The sequence below is a fragment of the Pleurodeles waltl genome, chromosome 3_1, assembly GCF_031143425.1.
Source record: "Pleurodeles waltl isolate 20211129_DDA chromosome 3_1, aPleWal1.hap1.20221129, whole genome shotgun sequence".
In the NCBI taxonomy this organism is placed as follows: domain Eukaryota; kingdom Metazoa; phylum Chordata; class Amphibia; order Caudata; family Salamandridae; genus Pleurodeles; species Pleurodeles waltl.
In genome coordinates, this window is record NC_090440.1 from 1705033685 (window position 1) to 1705055844 (window position 22160).

At 45.3% G+C, this 22160-nt stretch overlaps 1 protein-coding gene across 1 annotated transcript in view; it reads right to left on the bottom strand.

Annotated features, from left to right (window-relative positions):
• Positions 1-2682: 2682 nt before the first annotated feature.
• The window catches only part of ASB18 (ankyrin repeat and SOCS box containing 18), a 167441-nt gene continuing 147963 nt past the window's right edge, over positions 2683-22160 (bottom strand). The window contains exon 5 of the mRNA XM_069225556.1: positions 2683-6803. Within this exon, the coding sequence (XP_069081657.1) occupies positions 6618-6803 (186 nt within the window). The 3' untranslated portion in view covers positions 2683-6617. The remainder of the gene's footprint in view (positions 6804-22160) is intronic.

A 22160-nucleotide genomic window follows, 5' to 3' on the forward strand; every position in this document is an offset into this window, starting at 1 on the left:
TGCCTTTCATACATTTCTACACTAGCACATGGTTCCAAGAGTTTGCATGAATGAGACACAAGCAAGAAGAAACATTTTGATATAGATTACATTTGAGGATTATCCTATAGTAGTATTAGATTAGATTTAGTCGCTCTCATAGCTTATACAAGCATGCTAGTCAATACATTGTACAACAGTAGCCTGGGACAGCTTGGGTGGGTGGGGAAAAGTCTCTTGATACAGGGTGGGGAGGCTGGGAACACTCTTCATTTATTAGTGTAAAGCCTGAAATATTTAGAGGGAACAAGGAGACAACATCGATTCAATAAGCTCAGTTTCCAAAGTATTCAGAGCAAACAGGAAAGGGAAACAGCTCTCACACATCCATCCAATCAGTTTGTTTTGAGGGATAAAAGACAAGATCATAGGCTACATGGTAGAGTTAGAACTTAAAGAAAAATTGGCAATGGATACAATATTTGCAGGGCACCGGAGCACCGCCATTTTGGATGGAATGAGCTAAGCACCTTAGGCATTGATTTGTATCCATTTAACCCTGTACAGGATCTGTCAGTAAGAAAATATAATGACTTTTATCAGAATGTAAAAAGGTGTGGAAAAGTGTGCAGGTAAGGACTGGGCAGCCAACGCACTGGTGTACAGATTAAGCAGAGGCCGGTGTTTCCTCTGCAAGGCACAATGGGGGATATTTACAAGTCCCTAGTGCCACCCTGCGCCGACCTAGCGTCATTTTTTTTACGCTAAGCCAGTGTTAAGGAGGCCTTTATCCCGCGCCGTATTTACAAAGTGGCGCAATGCTTGCATTGTGCCACTTTGTAAACTTTTGCTCCCCATTATGCCCGTGCGTGGAATAATGTCTGCAAGGGGGGCGTTCCGAGGCAAGGACACCCTGAAAAAATGGCACATTGAAATTTACATTTCACTGCACCACTTTTTCCATCATTTTTAATGCCTGCTCAGTGCATGCATTAAAATGAAGCACCCATTTTAATCAATGGCCCTCCCTGTGCTTTGCCGCACTAGCATCAAATTTTTTTAAGCTAGTGCAGCAAAGCGCCACAATTGTGTCAACAATTTTGACCGTATTGTCCTAACGACAGCCATAGTGCCCCATATTGTAAATACAGCGCAACACTGATGCCGTTAGGTGGGGCAGGGACGACGGAAGAAAAGTGGCGCATTGGAACCGATGTGCCGCTTTCTTGTAAATATGCCCCAATGTATTTTGGGAAGTCTGATGCGTGTAGTTAGGGAGCTGACCTGGGCACTGGAAAATATATGCATAGAATGGAGTTATAGACCTCGTCTTCATTAAGCCTTGCACCAATTTTCTTTGTTAAAAAAGATAAAGTCAGTCTAAGGTTCCTAACTGATTTATGAAGTCTAAATAAATTGGTGTCGAATGTCAAATATTATCGTAAATACAAGACTTCTTGTCATCGCTTTGTGGAACACAGTACTTTTTGTGCTCAGATTCAAATCTGCATAACAGCAAATGCCCATTCACATCATTTGTGGTACACCAGTTTAAAAGAATGTAAATCAGACTAACATTGGACTTTTTAGTGTTTCAATGTGCTAATTCACATAGAATTCTGCAATATAAAAAGTGAGTTGACATGTTAGGATGATCTACTATTGCAGGGGCGCTCAGAGAGAAAGCAATACTTTGGCAGGCACTTGATCAGGTTTCAAGCATATTAAAACCTAAGATTGCATTAGACCATTAAAAAACATCATCACAATTATGAACTTGTTTTATTTAAACTTTTATAAAAATCCAGTGAAAAAATTGCAAATGGTTATACCATGTCAAATAACTATATCAAGAGCAGTAATAACACAGCAGTACCTCCAAGTGACAATAACCAACCAATATACAATAATTATGCTTTAACCCTGGGGTCCTGGTGCTCACTATGATTAGAAAATACACAAATAGTCAAGGGGAGTGCTTTAAATATCACAAAAGCACCCAATAATTCTTAATAGGTCATATCCAGCTAATGAAAAGAAGTCCATGTAAATGTTAGTTCTTCGTTCAGTCCATTAATGCACAGGAGCTAGTGGTGTTGAGTCCAAATTATGGGGGTGATTCTCACCCTGGCAGGCGGCGGAGGCCGCCCGCCAGAGTTCCCCCCTCCAAAATACCGCTCCGCGGTCGAAAGACCGCTGAGGGTATTTTGGCTTTTGCACTGGGCTGGCGGGCGACCGCCAAAAGGCCGCCTGCCAGCCCAGTGCAAAAGACCCTTCCCACGAGGACGCCGGCTCAGAATTGAGCCGGCGGAGTGGGAAGGTGCGACGGGTGCAGTGGCACCCGTCACGTATTTCAGTGTCTGCAAAGCAGACACTGAAATACAAAGTGGGGCCCTCTTACGGGGGCCCCTGCAGTGCCCATGCCATTGGCATGGGCACTGCAGGGGCCCCCAGGGGCCCCACGACAACCCATACCGCCATCCTGTTCCTGGCGGGAGAACCGCCAGGAACAGGATGGCGGTATGGGCTGTCAGAATCCCCATGGCGGCGCAGCGAGCTGCGCCGCTATGGAGGATTCTAATGGGCAGCGGAAAACCGGCGGGAGACCGCCGGTTTTCTGCATCTGACCGCGGCCAAACCGCCGCGGTCAGAATGCCCTGCGGGGCACCGCCAGCCTGTTGGCGGTGCTCCCGCCAACCCTGACCGCCATGACCGCCGGGGTCAGAATGACCCCCTATATTCTTCAAAGATTCTCAGCTGAGTTAACGCGTTTCGTCCTTCAAAAAAAGTCTTCAGGCCTCATTACGAGTCTGGCAGTCTTCAGATCAGCAGACTCGCGGTGGCGGTCGGACTGCCGCGGCTTTGGCGGTTCGACCACCAAATTACAACTTTGGGGGTCGGGCCTCCAAAGGAGTGCCGTCCCGCTGGGAAGATGGTTCCCGATGGCATGACAGCGGTCAGGCTTGTAATCAGCCATGGCTGCACTGAACTCAGTGCCACCATGTTAATGACAACCCCCCTTTCTGCCAGGCTTTTCATGGCGGCGAGCCCGCCATGAAAAGGTCAGCGGAAAGGTAGGGCAGGAGGCAACAGGGGCGCAGACAGTGTTCCGAGGATGCCGGTCGGCCCCCTCTGTGCTACAAGATAGCACTCGGCTCCTTTAATGGAGCCGAGTGCTATTTCATAGCATTGTTCCCGTCGGAAAGACTGGTGGAAATGCTCTAGTACAATGTTCCCACCAGTTAGACCGCTGAGAACATCGTAATATGTCCTCCCCGCGAGTTTGACGGTCCCGCTTTGGGGCCACCAAACTCGTAATGTCCCCGTTCATGAGGGATACAAATAACTGGCAATCAGTCCAAATCTACGTCCAACCGGTACCTTTCACTCAATGTGTCATTCATGAATCCAATACTTTCAAATCCAGCTTCAGTTTGTTCCGCATCCGTTTTGCATATGTGTGAAAAAAAAACATATGCAGATTTGAAAGGATTGGATCATGAATGACACATTGAGTGAACAATACCTGTTGGATGGAGATTCGGACTGTTGCTAGTTATTTGTATCCCTGACGATCTCCTCTTTTGAAGGGCGAAATACGTTGGCTGGGCTGAGAATCTGTGTTTGAAGGTTATGCGATGTGCAATGAACCACTTAATGATTTTCTAGAACAGTAGTAGAATGCTTTTGATGTCAATATAGTTTTGAGAACATTAAACATACAGTCATACGACCACAGTCCCACAGGTAGAACATGCCAGCTCCTTTAAGGAGAAACTGGCACAAGTTGTTAGTGCCACTCATTTGGGGCCTGTGCTTCCCCAGGTCTTCCACAAGATGGAGCTATGAACCGGGACTCTGATGCAGGAATTGAAGCTCTGCACTGGTATTGAAATGGAATCTTCGGCTTGTGTCTGGTGCAACATTTCGAATCTTACAACAAAGGTAGGCGTTTTCTGTCAAGGACTGATTACAAGCTGCTTGTGAACGTATGATGTCAGTGCAGCATAGCGCACCTCACCCCACAACTCCAGGAACACCAGTATGTGGAACAGTATCTTAGCCATGCTTGAACTAGTGAGAAGCATGGCATTTATATCACCCGGGAGACTGTTTACTAAGCTTTCGTATTCAGGAGTGGTGTGGAGGCCCAATAACCAATCAAAGATGAACAGAAGCGTACTGGTGAGGCGGGATGGAGAATGAAGGCAAGTTGCTTGTCAACGGACACGGTGTGATTGCCATGACAGATTAACAACTGAAAACCAATGGCGTTTCCCATAAGGTGACTAAGCAAGGCATGGCAAACGTTTGTTTTAAACTTTATAGGGTTGTCATTTCTCCTGTGTGAGGACCAGAGAGAGGTATGCCATTTTAGTGATACACTAATACTAAAATAATATGAGGTAGCGCATATGTAATTCCATGTGTCCAATAGGGACATCAAACTTCCCCTAATATTTTGCCATACACATTTTTTACAGAAACAAGGTCACACTAATGGAAATCCAGGGCTACATAGATTTGTTTTATCATAATGTAATCGTATACCCTTCACATCAGTCAGGAGAGAGGTTTCAAAACATGTGTTTTTCTCCCCCCTGACTATTTTTTTATCTAACCACAATCTAATTGGCTAGTAGAGTATGTGAATCAAGCTACCAAAGGTTGTGTGCAATGGTCTGTAGTGTATGGCACACCTATCAGTGAGTCAACAATGCGGCAAATCACACACATCAGACCTGTGAACATACATGAAACTCTTTCATATTGCATATTAGTGACCAATCTTTCACCAGGTTGGTTAATTAAAATATGTTCAATAATACACAGATAATGTGGGAGGTGTATTTTCTATATAGAAACTGCCCAGTATAACTAAGGATCTGTTTAAATTAAACGAATCAAAATGCACATGAGAGACATGGCTTATCCTAAGTGTCACAAATAGAAGATGGTGAAATATGGTTAGAAGGACAACCTAACTATTTGGAGAGAGAGTGACATACGTGACAAAGGCTTAAATATTGGCATTTCCAAAGGTAATGTTGAAAGGTCTGGTAACAAATTATCATGGTCACACTTTTACATGATATAAATATCATGGCCTAAATATATCTACAAATATATCACCCCATCGGGGTTAATAAAAGAAAATGTACGCCCACTGGGTCTTTATTTTTGTTATCACTATTTATGACACAGTATGTATGTCTCATGAAATGTCTGCATACAATATTCTGACATACAGCCATGCTGGTAGAGAAGTGGGGACACTGACGGAAGAATCTATCTGTGAAAATCAGGATTGATTGCTGTGAACAAGGATTTCAGCTTTGCGTAAAGAATAGGTTGCATGGGTGAGAATCCAGATGTTGAGACATCTGATAGGGATGTGAGTTGGGCAGTGCTGCTGCATCCATGTTGGCAGGTAGATTGCATGATACTTGTGTTCACAAGGTAAAATTATGATATTTTTTGCCCTCGTTGCTTATCTGTATCTTGAAATTGGAAAGGTGGGTGGGCTAGTGGAGGATCTCTTCGGTGAGTTTTCCCTTAAAAAGAATGCTTTGTGTTCCTTTCTGAAGGATATGCGGATTGTGTACATAACAACTGCATAGACAGAACCCCTGTGCGAATGCTGTAAACAAATAAACCAGATTCCAGCATGTCTGAGACAGGCACAGCTGAAACTGTGTCAAGGCAACAGACTAATAATTGCCTGCAGTGGCCAGGATTAGTTGCACTCTAAATTCACCATAACATTTTAAGTAGAGGGATAAAAAGATTGACCCAAGCATTCTTCTATTCAAAATCCTGTATCACATAAAATGGTAACATAGGATAGAAATACATTCTGATTATGCATGCACCCACCTGAGACCTAACGTTTATTTTGCTTAGCTGCTCCTCCTGAACGAAATTCAACGCAATATTCATATAAGGAGAGAGACGCCTTGGAAAGACCGCAGAAGTAAACTTCTGGACTCTTGCATGTAGATGTCTAGGCTGAAAGTTAAGCTTAAGCGGCAAGGAACTGTCCTTTCACCTGCAAATGGTTTGACATTTAGAGTGGTTCAGTGGTTTAAGAGTTAAGAATTTCATTAAAACGACATGAGACCAGTGGTACAGTTCCTGGGTAAAACAGGACATAGGGGGTTATTACAACTTTGGAGGAGGTGTTAATCCGACCCAAATGTGACGGATATACCACCAGCCGTATTACGAGTTCCATAGGATATAATGGACTCGTAATACGGCTGGTGGTATATCCGTCACTTTACCGTCACTTTTGGGACGGATTAACACTTCCTCCAAAGTTGTAAGAACCCCCAAAGTGAGTACTGTAGTGTGGTGTTAAGAAAGCTGATCACCTATTTCACCCACCTTTCCACTCCACAAAAAGACACAAACCAGGCCTTTTAATACATGTTATAAAATAAGCAACTTGGAGACATCCACATTTCCTTCCATGCAGCTCAGGCAATTCCCATAGCGTCCTGATCTTATTGCCCTGACAGGTCAGGGCTTTATGGGTATGAGAATTTTCTTTCAAAGTTCGAAAGTTCATGTTTATACAAAGAAACTGCTGCGCTGCCCACAATGGTCTTTGCTGTTGCTGGGTGATGTCTGCTCCTTCACGCTGAGAACCCATCAGGCTGCAGGAGCAAGTAGCCTTGGAGAGTGGCAGGCACTGGGAGTCTGGGGATGAGGTAGTGACACCGGTTGCCAAAGTGTTTTCGTATGGCACATCGGCAGAGGTGCTGCAAACTCCGGGTGGACGAGGACAGCCGCATGAGTGATTCGTAGAAGGACCGGTGTGTCTATAAGAGAGAGTGAGAGTGAGTTAGACTGGTAGCGGCGAGGAAACAGAAAGCTGGACATATAGAAGCATTCTGATTTGTACTGAAAATATCCGATAGGTTGGTAGAGAGTGATCCTACTCTAGTTTAAAAAAAAAACCTTTCTGATGCAGAGGACAGTCTGTGAATCTGCCTAGTTTCCTTTAGGCCAGTGTACATCTGGAAAGATAGAGATAATGAAATAAACTATAGATAGTGAGTGCAGCAACGCGTGTAACCAGCAGTCTGAATTAAGGACAGATATTCTTGCCTAACCAACGTAGAGACCTCTGCATACTTGACTCATTGGGTATATTTTTACAGCCAGACTGCTGCACCATCTACTAATGCAGTATTTAGACACAAAGGGCCTGATTACGACCATTATAACCTATGGAACTTGTAAAATGGCGGGCGGGATATCTGTCACGTTTGTGATGGAATATACCATCCTGCAAGGTCGTAATCAGGCCCAAAGACACTTCTGCTAACGTACTTCAATTCTGAGCTAGATGAGGCCAAGTTGTTCTGTCTACAGTGATTGGGTCTTTGTATTCATCATGAGAAAGTGTTGGAAGGAAATGAATGCCAACCCAGTCCAGTTCATGTGCCAATGCCACCCTCATGACATGTATCTTTACCACTGACTCTACAATCTCACTGGCACCACTGAGTGGTGTGGCATACACAAAGCGACCAACCACATTGACATTGTGTTGCTTGGCACCAGATGAGGACAGACTGCAAAACTCAAGAGCTGTTGTCATGGAAGAGGTACTCAACTCAACTGGGGGCTGCTTTGGTCTAATCATCACCACCAGTGCAATTGTACAAATTAAGGCAGACCTTTTAGAATGTATGGGATGGGTAAGAACCTGGGTGGTTAAGAATTGTATGGAAAGCCAGGTACTTGGAATTTGGCATTGCATGGCTTTTCGTGTAGACTAGGGGAAGTGGTTGGCAATGATAATGTACAAGCATAGGCTAGTGTGCTTTTACCCTGTAAATCATCAACTATATCAGAACATGACAATGTACAATTGTTTGCTACTGACTTAAATATGGGACAGGTTAATAACAATACTATGTAAATGTGTCAAGCCGGAGGAAGGAAATGGAATCATTGTTAGCTACCTCTTTTGATGAGCTCTCCATGGTAACCCCTGCATATGCTTATAAGCTGGGAAATATGTTTAGCAGGTTTTTACACCTCTTCAAACTTGGTAACAGGGTCGTAGCTTCATGAGGTGTGTCTGGGGTGTTACACCCCCGTAATAAATGTATGTTCTGATGAATAATTTGGTGCAGGTGCTTTCAGTTGGGTATGGTGAGGTGTCACCTGGAATGTTTGCATGCACACACTGACAAAAACACACCCACACTCTCATCTCTATTTTGAAATTCCTCAAAATGTTGATTATTTTACAAAATCATGTGTTTCTATCACTTAGTCCTCCTACCAATCCACATTCCTCTCCCTTTCCATTGTCCCGTTAGCCCCTCTTATGTACCCTGCTTGTCATATGATGTACTTTAATATTATATGCCAGCTGGATTGTTGGGAAATCTGAAGCTTAATCCCCCCTCCCCCCCACCAATCTTACTAACCAAGCTACGCCCCTGTTTGTAGAGGTTGAGAAGGTGGTTTCTTTTGTGAAAGTTAGTTAATGAATTTCTAAGGATCAATTGCATTTCATGCCCCAGGAGGAACTTTGTTTAAGACACACTTTTATAGAAGACGTTTTTGACATGCAAGCCACTGAAATTGCTAAGCATTTAGAATCACTCATATCTGCAATGTTTCTATGTGTATCACTGAAAAATGTCTCCTAGTTAGTTAAGAGTGACTATCTCACATTGAGGCTCACTGTGAATGTGCCTGTCTCTACAGAAACAAGGTGTATTAGGGATTTCTTGAAGATCAATTCTGCTGCTTCAGAGAGGGCACAATTACAGCCCACAGCATCAGCTTTCATTTTCTTTTACCACAAACTCTCAACCCATGCACTTTTTATCACCTGTTTTTTTTAGATGCTTTACTTCTGTGTCCCATGGGGTGAACCTCCACTTCCTACATTTCCCCTGCAGCTTTCACACTACTTTTTACCCTCCTTCTCGCCCCCCCCCCACTTCCCATTTCCTACTCCATTTACTGGTCCCTCATGCCTTTTCTTCTTCATTCTGTCCATGTGGGCCCCCATAAACTCCCTTTTTCCCAGTGCCACCTCTAGGTTTTTGCATTCCCTTTCTACCAATTATCTTTTATCTCTGTCCCTCCATTTCGTTTTTGTCTTAGGCAGTGCTATTTCTCTGCACCTGGGTTGCTTTTTTGAGTCACCCCAATACGCCTACTAGCTGTGTGTTGTCAAAACATCTATTGAGTATAATGCCAATACTTATATTGGGCTTTGGGTTGGACTTGAACTTATTATTGATTGGCTTTCTTGTATGTATGTAGGTATGTATGTACGTATGCGGTATTGGCATAGCTCAAACCTAGCCAAAAGTCAATATAGCACAAATCTAGCCAAAAGTAAATGGAGTGCTGTACAGGATCACGTGAAAGCATGCGGGAGATGAGTGAAAGGGGGAGGTAGCTGGTTTGTAAATTGTTACATCACTGTGATGTAGTGTTCTTGAAAGGGGTGCGTCTTCCAATTTTTCTAAAATTGGAGTAGTGTTGGGGCGCTTCTGATGGATAACGGCATGTTGTTCCAGGTCCTTAGTGCATACAGGAAAAAGGTCTGCTGCCTTTTTTTCTGTGCACATCTCTTAGTCCCCAATCTGATGATGTCCTGGCTCTTGTGTGCTGATAGCATGACAAATGGAGAACTTGCCTGCAAGTTAAGCAGGAATGCTGGTCATGATTGCTTTGTAAACTATGCAGCTGGTTTTAAAGATGGTGCAGGGTGTAATTTGTTTGCTCCATATTTGATGGTTTTCTTTACCGTTATTGAGTTTGTCTCACCCCTGGAACATAGCTTTAAAAACAATTCTTCTGATGGATGACTTGTATTCTTCCATGGCTGACAGAAGGGATCCACTTCTGTACTTTTTCAGTCAGCACTCGATGGGAATACATATGTTTTATTGCTCTCTCCCCAGTGTGCTTGTTCTTCCCTCACATTCCTGGTCCCCCACGTTCCCTATGTTGTTCCAGACTCTCAGCTTGTCTGGTATTTGCTGATGGACACTGCTTTCTCTATAATGTGCAATGTGATTTTTTGCAGTTTTTATATTTTTTTAATTTGCCACTCCAAGATGGGCATCCATCATCAGTAAATTAAAATAAAAAAGTAAAATATTGCCACGCACAAATCCGTCGTGGTGGATATATACACAGGCATAGTGAAACATAAACTATATGTAAATCATCATGCTGGCACTGATCATTTTGATTTATTTGGTTTTTTTTTCTACTGTTTAACATAGGCAACAAGGACTGGAAAAACCATAATGTTGGCTAACACCTTCTAAAGACAAGACCTATTGGCTTTGTCAATGTTTGTTTTCTTCCAGCTTACTCTTGTCCTAGGATTTGATACTGTGTCTGTTATGTTTGTCATATTATTTTCACTAATTTTGTAACTCCCAAAAATAGATTTTCTCACAAAAACATATTTTGACAATTTGCATCCTCAAATCTGGCGTTTTCAAAGTTTTCTCATTTAAACAACATATCACAATTGGACGAAAATGCTGCTTTTACATAGAGGCATGGATTGAGGAAACATGGCTAATTCTGAGTTTTCAAATGGACTTCAGAAGTGGTATTGTGACAAATACTAGTTATTTGGTTTTGTTTTAATTGGAACATTGAGCAGGACATTCTAACAGCCCCTTCTTTATTGTTGTGCTATTGATTATCAATAGATTTTGACAATGTTGACCTCTGTTCTTTGTGGTTTAAATTGTCACAATGTCGTATCAATTCTCTCCTTATAACTATGTTCTAAATTTGTATTTGCACATCTGGCTAAAGGTCAGATTGGGGAACAGTGGTTTCTGTAAAGGAAGCATCACTAATAATAATGAGCCCTAGTAGGGTTGCATCCTTTATTCATCAGCCACTTGCTCTGGGCTGTGCATCATCAATAAGTCCATAGACTGCTTTGTTTACTGAAGGCAGAGCCTTATTGGCCTAGGTGCCTAGGGTTCTACAGAAGTTATTACAAGATTTTTGAGGCAAATATTTTGATAAAAGCTAATGATCAAGCATGCAAAAGCCATAGTAAATTAATTTCGAGAAGGACATCCGGAATTTCAAGTGGGTGGTCAGTGGAACAATTTTAAAGACTGTGGAAGAAATCGTTTTTGGGCTTTAGGACCGACTGTAAGTTGATCTGGACAAACATAGAGGTTGATGCAAAAGTTAGGTGCATATCTCAGTTTATCTTACACATGCATTTGGTCTGGATTTGAGTGATAAAGAATTTTTGTGCTATTCAAAAGTTGGTTCTGTTCTAGTGAAAGGATTTGCTCAGAAAAAGATTTTCACGTAGAAAGTCTACTCACTTGGGCTGGGACTGTATGGAAAGTGGTCATTCCACAGCTGCAATGCCCTGTATGTTTGCACACACCGAAAAACTAACATGTTTGTGGCTATTCACAAATCAATCTACAACTCTTTTCCGATCTGAAAAAGCAGAGGTTTACTCGTGATCAGGGCAGGAGTGAATCTATTTGTATGTTCGAAAGGAGATCAGAACATCCTCGTGTTTGGGTGGAAACATGGGAAGGGTTTTATCCAAGGTTAAAATATTTTGTCCATTGAATAAAAAAAGAAGAGAAAGATTTTACATCAGCATATAAGAACTTTTATATATGGACTAATGCTCATAGTCCCTACTGTATTAATCGAATTGTTGAAAGTTGTAAATTTGCACACTTGAAAGGCTGTCATCCAACAGGTGCAGGTTTTCTTTCTTTTATAATCTGGCTTTTTAAATCTGTTTTGATGAAGATAGTTTTGATAACCTAGGGCCAGATTTAAAAAAAAGTGATGCTACATTACATGTAGCGCTACTTTTCTTGCGGCCACTTGCAACCCCCTTACCACCACGTGTGTGCCATATTTAAAATACTGCACACCCTGGCACAGGGTAGGGGGCATTAGTGTCAGCATTTTGACGCTATTGATGTACTGTTCAAGGCTAACCTTGAACAGTACATAGGGGCCCAATGAAAACAATGCTTTGACCCCTTTTAATGCCTGCCCTGAACAGGCGTTAAAAATGCCGAAAACAATTACGCAAAGAAATCTTTTAGATTTCTTTATGACATTTTTTCAGCCCCCCTAATGGGGGAACGCCCACTTTGCATACATTATGCCTGGCTCAGGCATAATGTGGCGCAAGGAGGTTACAAAGTGGGCAAAGCATGCATTGTGCCACTTTGTAAATGTGGCACAGTGATTTTGGCTGTGTTTGGTCACATTAGCGTAAAAAAGTGATGCTATTATGGCGCAAGGAGGCGTAGGGGCTCTTAAATATGCCCCTAAATGTCTGGTCAAATTCAATATAAACTGAGGGGGAATACCATGGAATATTTTCTTTAACCAGTGGCCCCACTGTCAGCCGACAGGGAGGAAGCTGCAGCTGCCACAGAAAATGTTTAACATTGAAAATTGGGCAATATGGATTTTCATGATGAGCAGAGTAGTTACTCCAGCAACTATATTTTGCGTAAAATAAAATTGAAAACGTCAATGCAAGTTATTACTTTGGATAGTGATTTGGCTCCGATAGAACACAAGAAATTCCGGACTTCCTTCAGTAACAGTCTTGTAATTGGCAGCTCACAGATGTTTGACAGAATTTTAAAATTCCAGGCTTACCTCTGATTTCTAAATATTTCCTTCTCAACAGCTGCCACTTATTTATCAGTTAGAGGGCGCATAGAGTAAAAGGCTGCAGACAACCGTAAATATAACTTTTTCACAGCAGCTACTGAATGGGACATATTATTATCTCTGTGTGTTTTTAATTTAAGCATCAAAGCACTTCTTCCTAAGGAATGTTTGTTTTAACATTGAGCAGCACATGGGATCAGGCACCAGAAAGTTTATTGAAAAGAGAGAGCAGTGAGATATTATAGGCAGTATTACATATTCTCTGTGCTCTTCTTTTTTAATACAAGAAATGTGTATAGCAAATGTTTTTATACTTTAATAATGCTTTGGTAAATGAAATAAACTCGAATATGCTGTTTTAATAAAGATCAAAGTAAATGATCCGTGAGATAGGGAATGACTTGCTGTGTGACTGCATTTTAAACTTTTTTTTAATTGTACACATGATTGCCATTTATATTTTGCCTGTGAAAGTGTTTTGCATATTTTGTTATTTGTGGGTTTTTGTTAAGACTCTTGAAATAAAGTGAAACTGAATTAACTAATCTGTATAATTGCTGGCCACACGAATTGCCTTATTTCAACCTGTAATGTACAAAGAATGGTGAAATTAACTGAGTTAATTTGTTCACAGACTGGTAAAAATCCAGTGGGTCATGCAGTAAACGTCCAAGAAAACGCCAGTGAGAATGTTGTTGGGGAGTATGAGAAATTGTTAAAACGTATGATTAACAAAGTGTGTGATCCATCAAAGGAAAGATTTGCTTCAGTGGTTTGAACTGGACGCCTGTAAAAAGAGCGCTGTGTTGACCTGCAAAAAAAAGCCAACAGCCCCATGAGGAGCGAGCTTTAGAAATATTGAAGATAAAGCAGTTCTTTAAAAATCTGATCAAGTTAAACAAATGTAAACAGAAAAATACACCCTCAGAGCAACACAATGTTACCTTCTAGAACTGATTGCTAAGTGGTATTAAAAGCAAAGTAATATTCAAATGAGGATTAGCTCAAATTAACTCTCGCCAGGATCTTATGGAACCTGCCAACGAAGGCTTAGTAGCTTCATCATGTCCTCTTCCTAAATCGTCCAAGAAGATATTGTGCTAGAGCCGCTTTCCAGAAGTTTGATATATTGTATTTGCGAAGCCTTCTAAAGTTTTAAGACTGCATAACCCTTCATGCATGTCTCTGCACACATTTCCCAGGTTCCTTCTTTTACTTATTTTCAGGGCTAGTTCATGAATGGCAGTATTGCTCCGTATTTGGAAAACTTCCATTTCTGGACTTATTTGTGATAAGGGATAAAGATTGATCACTTTATTTACTTGAACTGATATCTCTTTTAAAGTTTGTCGGGGAAGGCCTTTGCTAAGAGACTGTTTTGTCATGTAACAGAATGGTCACAAAAAGACTCTTCAACTTCTAGGCTGCCTTTACTGTTGGAGTCTCCACAAGGCTCAGTATTTTGACTCTGGGGCCGATGGTCAAACAGCCCTTGGTGTGAGGAGTGGTACCACTGTATGGTGCACTTGTGGATTCTGCTGTGGTGTTCAATAATGTCAATAGACAGAGGTGGGCCATCCCATCCCCATGCATTCGTGACTTTTGCCCTCTGTAGTTAGGTGTGGGCAACTGCGAGATGCACCTATAGTTTTATGCCCAGGAAAAAAAGGCTAACTGTCACACAGTAGTTCATCATGCTTCCATTTTCTTACGATAATGGCATTACTCCTAGTCCTACTCCCTCGCCTTCCTTTTAACCAATGAGGCCTCCCGCCTCCCCCCTAGACCCTCCCTTCCCCTTTCAAACCCCCCCCCCACCCTTATCCCCTCCTGTACAAAAACCAAGCCCAAGCTGCAACTCGGACAGTCCGTACCGGGAGGGTGGGAGGGAACGGAAAAGGAAGGCGAGGGAGTAGGACTAGGAGTAATGCCATTATCGTAAGAAAATGGAAGCATTACCTCCCGTCCCTCCCTCGCCTTCCTTTTAACCAATGAGACATAGCAAGAAAACACACAGGATACGGACATCGAGTTGCAAGACCTTTATTTAACATCCTGCACCAAGATCATCCCAAAAATTACCTCATAGAGGATAAGACCCGGTGACCTAACACCGACTCCAAACTACCCAAGTCCGACAGCCTGTAATGACGCACAAACGTCGAAGGAGAAGCCCAAGTGGCGGCCCTGCAAATTTCCACCACAGACGTCCCCTGAAGCTCCGCCACCGTAGCCGCCATGCCTCTGGTAGATCTCCCCTGAATCCCTTGAGGAGGAACCACCTCTTTCAAGGAATAGGCCAATAGAATCAAAGATCTTACCCACCGACTCAAGGAAGCCGTGGAAGGTTTTTCACCTTTGCGAGCCGGACCAAAATTAACAAACAGTGAATCCCCCTTACGAAAAGGAGCCACCACCCGCAAATACTCTAACAAAACCCTGCGTACATCCAACGAAATCAAACGGACCTCCTCCCTTGAGGAGGGATTCGGACAAAATGAAGGAAGGATGACCTCCTGCAGGGAATGGAACGAAGAATTGACTTTTGGAATAAAGGAAGGCACCGGAACCAGAACCACCCTATCGTGAAAAATCTTACAAAAAGGAAAGGAACAAGCCAATGCCCCCAATTCCCCCAACCGACGAGCCGAAGTAATGGCTACCAAAAAGAACGTCTTCAAAGATAGATGGCGCAAATCACAGTCCCCCAATGGTTCAAAAGGGGCCTCCGTCAACACATCCAAAACCAAGGACAGATCCCATGAAGGAAAAGAACGTACCGGGCGAGGAAATAAATTAATAAGCCCTTGAAAAAATCTAGGCATCAAGCGCCCTTCATCCTGAAGATTACGCCATGGTCCTCTGAAAGCCTGAATAGCCGCCCACTGTACCCGAAGAGAAGCCACTGACAACCCTAAATGAGCACCGTCCTGCAAGAACTGCATCACCTCAAAGATAGAAGCGCAGGTAGGATCCAACTCACGACTTAAGCACCATGACGAAAACACCTTCCACTGTCGACCATAAGAAAGCAAAGTGGAACGTCTCCTTGAAGCCAGTAAGGTAGAACTCAAAGCCACAGGTACCCCCAGACCTGTCAATCCCCGTCGTTCAACTTCCAGGCCGTCAAGTGCAACCTCCTCAATGACCCCAATGGGAGGCAGGGAAACTCCAGGGGAGACGGACAAAGGGGCAGAGGCCACATCCTCCCGTCCGCCATCAGCCTCAACAACGGGAACCAATTCGCCCTCGGCCAAAGTGGCGCAATGAGGATAACCCTGGACCCCAGATCCCTCACTCGTAACAGAAACGCCGTGAGTAGTTGAAAAGGAGGGAACGCATACAAAAGGCCCTGCGGCCAAGGACACGACATCCCGTCCACCTCCCATGCTCGGGGACACCGAAACCGGAAGCAGAAGCGATCCACTTTCGCATTCCCTGCGGACGCAAACACATCCAGCACTGGAAGACCCCAAAGCCGAACCAGATGCTGAAACAGAGACTTCCGGAGAGAGAAAAGTTGAGAGGAAGGAATCACTCTGCTCAGCAGATCCGCCTGAACATTTACCACCCCCCGAATGTACGTAGCCCTGAGAGAAGGAACCCACTCCTGAGCCCACACAAAAATCTCTCTGACTAAATTGAACAGAGCCCTTGACCTGGTCCCCCCTTGCCGATTGACATAAGCCTTGGCCACTAAGTAGTCTGTGCGAACCAGAACCGCTGATCCCCTCAGGGAATCCTGGAAATGGACCAGAGCCAGGAATACCGCCCTTAATTCGCGCCAATTCGATGACCGACTCGCCTCCCGAGGGGACCAAAACCCCTGAATCTGAGCCGACCCCATCCATGCCCCCCAACCGGAGAGGCTGGCATCCGTCGTCACCACCACGGGTCTCAGAGATGATAAAGACACCCCTACCCTCAGGTGGTCTGCATCCAACCACCATTGCAACTCTCTGTGAATCAATCCGGACCCTGGAACCCTGTCCTACAGAGAACCGGACCCTGGTGCCCACCTTCTCAAGAACCTTGTCATCAAGCACAGGAGATGGAAACGTGCCCAAGGAACCAGAAATATCACCGATGCCAAATGACCCTGCAGCCGCAACCATAGAAGAGCTCGGGAAGCAGACAGCAACAATACCTTTGTCACCAAAGCCTGGAGTACACCCAACCTTTTTTCTGACACAGTCACCAACCCTGGAAGTGTCTGAAACCGAGCCCCCAGAAAAACTAGATCCTGGGACGGCACTAAGTCTGACTTTTCCCAATTGATTAAAAACCTGTGGTTTTGCAGGACCCCCAGAACTAGGTCCACCTGCCTCAGCAACAGGTCTCGTGATTGAGCATGAATCAAAATGTCGTCTAGATAAGGATGCAGAAACACCCCTTCTAAATGAAGCAAAGCCACCAGAGGAGCCAGCACCTTTGTGAAAATTCAAGGAGAAGATTTTAGACCGAAAGGTAGAACGCAAAACTGATAATGGTCTTGACCCACAGCAAACCTCAGGAACGTTTGAGAGGATCTTGCCACAGGTACGTGTAGGTAAGCATCCTGAAGATCCAGTGACACCAGAAAGTCCCCTTGCCTGACCAATGGAAAAATAGTCTGAATGGACAGCATGCGGAAATGCACTGTCCTGATCCAGGTATTCACCTCTTTTAGATTGAGCACCGGTCGAAATCCCCCTGAAACTTTTCTGCACAAGAAACAAGACCGAATAAGTGCCCTGGCCCCTTTCGTCTAGCGGAACGTGGGAAATGGCTCCCTTGACCAGTAAGTCCCGCACTCCGTCCAATAATGCTCTTCTCCGTGACCCCTCTGAAGGCAGAGGAGTGGGACGTACCCCTGAATCTGGAGGAACCCTCACAAAATCTATGACATAACCATTGTTCACAATGTCTAGAACCCAATGATCGTTTACACTGTCCTCCCAAGCTGAAAGAAAGTGACTCAGTCTTCCCCCAACCGGCCCTCTGCCAGGCCCACAGTGATTGTCAGGACCCCTTCTTGAAACCACCCCGGGTCGCAGGAGCAGACTTCTTAGGCGAAAAACGCGGCTGAAAACGCCGTTTCCTAAATGAAAAGCATTTAGCATCCCTAGTAGGAGAAGATCTGGAATGTTTCTTCCACCCTTTACCCGAAGAAGAACCCCCTTTATAAGGTAAGGCATGCTTCCGCTCTTTAAATGCCTTGGAAAGCATGGATGGCAATTGTTCTCCAAACAAGTTACGACCTTCAAACGGCAGTCTCAACAAGGCTGCCTTTTCCCCTGGATCAGCCTTCCAGGAACGCAACCAGAGGGACCTACGAGCCCCAATCAAAGACCCAGACGCCAGAGCCGAAGTACGGACCACATCAGAAGACACATCAGCCAACAATCTGGCCTGCTGCTCCATACCAGCCAGGAGCTCTGAACATTCCGCCCCTTCCTGTACAGCCACCGCCAGTTTATCAAAGTCTTGTACCAATGACTGTGACGCATAAGCAGAATAAATCCCTGCCCTCAGCGCCAGATTCTCCTCTTAAGACCTGAATCCACTTTACGGTCTGTGGCATCCGTAGGCACACAATCCTCCGGATTGACTGCCGTTTTGCCAATCAGAGTAGCCAAAATAGAATCCAGGCGTACTGAAGGAGGTAAAACCTCCTCACCCTCAAGCAAGTAAAGTTTCTGAAGGAATCGTGGAACCTGAGCCTTATCCACATCCTTCCACTCACGAAACACCATATCCTTCGCAGGTCCCTGAAAAGGCATGGCAAACTTCGAAGGTGTCTGATATTGAGGAAATAAATGAGAATCCGAGTTTGTAGGTTGAAACACTGGGAAACCCGAATTGTCCCGAACATGTGCCATCACTTCCCACATTTCTTCTCTGGAAACATATTTCCCCCCAGATGACGTCGATGGGGCCTCATCCTCACTCTCCGATGAGGACTTCCTTGCCGCTACCGATGAGTGCGCAAGCTTAGGCTGACCAGTCCTGGCCACGCCTGCTTGCAGTGCCCTGGTAACAGCCACCTCAATCATATCCTGCACCTCCTCTCTGGACATGAGGGGAGTACCCCTGCCTGGTAACTGTGAGGTCTCAGGAGTAGCAATGCTAGCCTCACCTCCCTCCTCCAAGGAGGAGGAAGAGACAATCCTACGTCTTTTCGCTGGAACTTTAGGCATGGTAAACCACCAAATAACACTGACTCTCACCCCAAAAAACTACCCTATGTATAGGCACCTGGTCCTCCCCCAACAGGGCTCCACCAATCCCTAAAAAGGTCAACTACTTTGGCCAAATTCATAAAAACCACGGGCAGAATGCCCGTCCTACCTGAAGAGCAGCTCAAAATCGAAGTCCCTCAGTTCCCCGCGGCTCCGCGGCGCGGAAACCCGGAAACCGACGCCCCAGCCACAGAGGGCCGGCAGACCCCGTCAGCCGGCCCCCAGTACACGCCTCCCGAGCAGCCATGCTGCTCGACAAAGACGCGACCCAGCCGGCGCACTCCTCGCGGAGCTCCGCGTCCCGAGGAGTGCCTCCACCGACGACCTCCAGGCCCCGCCGTGCAGGTAAGAAAGGGAAAGAAAACCGTCTAGCGTGGGCTAGACAAAAGAACAGGAGGGGATAAGGGTGGGGGGGGGTTTTGAAAGGGGAAGGGAGGGTCTAGGTGGGAGGCGGGAGGCCTCATTGGTTAAAAGGAAGGCGAGGGAGGGACGAGAGGTAATGAATGTTTTCTGGCACTTTGATGGTTTCATTATATAATCAAATTAAATAGTTGCTTGATAAACATAACCCTTCTCGTTTAGGTGCTAACAACTGTTTTCTGGGTGATCAAATGGGGTAGAGGCGCAGGATGGCGTTCTGTGCATTGGAGGAACACTGTTACCCTCATTACGAGTGTAGCGTTCTTTTTTTTTTTTTTATAAAGATTTTTATTTATTTTAGAGAAAACAGGAGTGAAACAAAAAGGAAATACAGTACAAATGTAAACATAACTGTAAATACAAGTACAAATACCAATACCCTAACACCTTCTTCTAGGTACATCCTTTGTCTCATTTGCCCTATTTGTCTCTGTGGTCCCCACGGGCTCCATAAACTTAAGATAAATGTTTGGTCCCACTCACACAGCACGGGATCAATAACCTTCATTATTACAGTGCCTGAAGGAGATCTATTGTGATAGGTTTGTCAAGTGACCAGAGTGCTCTTCCATTTCCCCCAGACTCTATTATATTTGTCTGGGCACCCCCTCGCTTCGTATACTAGTTTTTCGCACCCTGCACGCCAATCCACTCCTCGCCTCCATTTGGTGAGGGTCGGTGCTTTTACGGCCTTCCATTCTGACAGGATGTCTCTTTTTGCCACCAGGCAAGCCACCCCCAAGAAGACTCGGTTCGCTCTGTTTAGCCCCGTCTCTCCCATGGTGTAGGAAAGTACCATCTTGCCTGGCATGTTACCCCCATTTTTCACTGTATATATGTTGTTTTAGTTGTATGTGTCACTGGGACCCTGCTAGTCAGGGCCCCAGTGCTCATAAGTGTGCCTGAATGTGTTACCTGTGTTATGACTAACTGTCTCACTGAGGCTCTGCTAATCAGAACCTCAGTGGTTATGCTCTCTCATTTCTTTCAAATTGTCACTAACAGGCTAGTGACCAATTTTACCAATTTACATTGGCTTACTGGAACACCCTTATAATTCCCTAGTATATGGTACTGAGGTACCCAGGGTATTGGGGTTCCAGGAGATCCCTATGGGCTGCAGCATTTCTTTTGCCACCCATAGGGAGCTCTGACAATTCTTACACAGGCCTGCCACTGCAGCCTGAGTGAAATAACGTCCACGTTATTTCACAGCCATTTTACACTGCACTTAAGTAACTTATAAGTCACCTATATGTCTAACCTTTACCTGGTAAAGGTTGGGTGCTAAGTTACTTAGTGTGTGGGCACCCTGGCACTAGCCAAGGTGCCCCCACATTGTTCAGGGCCAATTCCCCGGACTTTGTGAGTGCGGGGACACCATTACACGCGTGCACTACATATAGGTCACTACCTATCTGTAGCTTCACAATGGTAACTCCGAATATGGCCATGTAACATGTCTATGATCATGGAATTGCCCCCTCTATACCATCCTGGCATAGTTGGCACAATCTCATGATCCCAGTGGTCTGTAGCACAGACCCTGGTACTGCCAAACTGCCTTTCCCGGGGTTTCACTGCAGCTGCTGCCAACCCCTCAGACAGGCTTCTGCCATCCTGGGGTCCAGCCAGGCCTGGCCCAGGATGGCAGAACAAAGGACTTCCTCTGAGAGAGGGTGTTACACCCTCTCCCTTTGGAAAATGATGTGAAGGCAGGGGAGGAATAGCCTCCCCCAGCCTCTGGAAATGTTTTCATGGGCACACATGGTGCCCATTTCTGCATAAGCCAGTCTACACCGGTTCAGGGACGCCTTAGCCCTGCTCTGGCGCGAAACTGGACAAAGGGAAGGGGAGTGACCACTCCCCTGACCTGTACCTCCCCTGGGAGGTGTCCAGAGCTCCTCCAGTGTGCTCCAGACCTCTGCCATCTTGGAAACAGAGGTGCTGCTGGCACACTGGACTGCTCTGAGTGGCCAGTGCCATCAGGTGACGTCAGAGACTCCTTCTGATAGGCTCCTTCAGGTGTTGCTAGCCTATCCTCTCTCCTAGGTAGCCAAACCCTCTTTTCTGGCTATTTAGGGTCTCTGTCCCATGGGATTCCTTAGATAACGAATGCAAGAGCTCATCCGAGTTCCTCTGCATCTCTCTCTTCACCTTCTGCCAAGGAATCGACTGCTGACCACGCTGGAAGCCTGCAAAACTGCAACATAGTAGCGAAGATGACTACTGCAACTCTGTAACGCTGATCCTGCCGCCTTCTCGACTGTTTTCCTGGTGGTGCATGCTGTGGGGGTAGTCTGCCTCCTCTCTGCACTAGAAGCTCCGAAGAAATCTCCAGTGGGTCGACGGAATCGTCCCCCTGCAACCGCAGGCACCAAAGAACTGCATCACCGGTACCTTGGGTCTCCTCTCAGCACGACGAGCGAGGTCCCTTGAATCCAGCAACTCTGTCCAAGTGACTCCCACAGTCCAGTGACTCTTCAGTCCAAGTTTGGTGGAGGTAAGTCCTTGCCTCCCCACGCCAGACTGCATTGCTGGGAACCGCGACTTTTGCAGCTACTCCGGCCTCCGTGCACTTCCGGTGGAAATCCTTTGTGCACAGTCCAGCCTGGGTCCACGGCACTCTAACCTGCATTGCACGACCTCCTAAGTTGTTCTCCGGCGACGTGAGACTCCTTTGTGCGACTTCGGGTGAGCACCGTTTCACGCATCCTCGTAGTGCCTGTTTCTGGCACTTTTGCGGGTGCTGCCTGCTGCTGACAGGGCTCCTTGTCTTGCTCGATGCCCCCTCTGTCCCCAGATGCAATTGGCGACATCCTGATCCCTCCTGGGCCACAGCAGCAT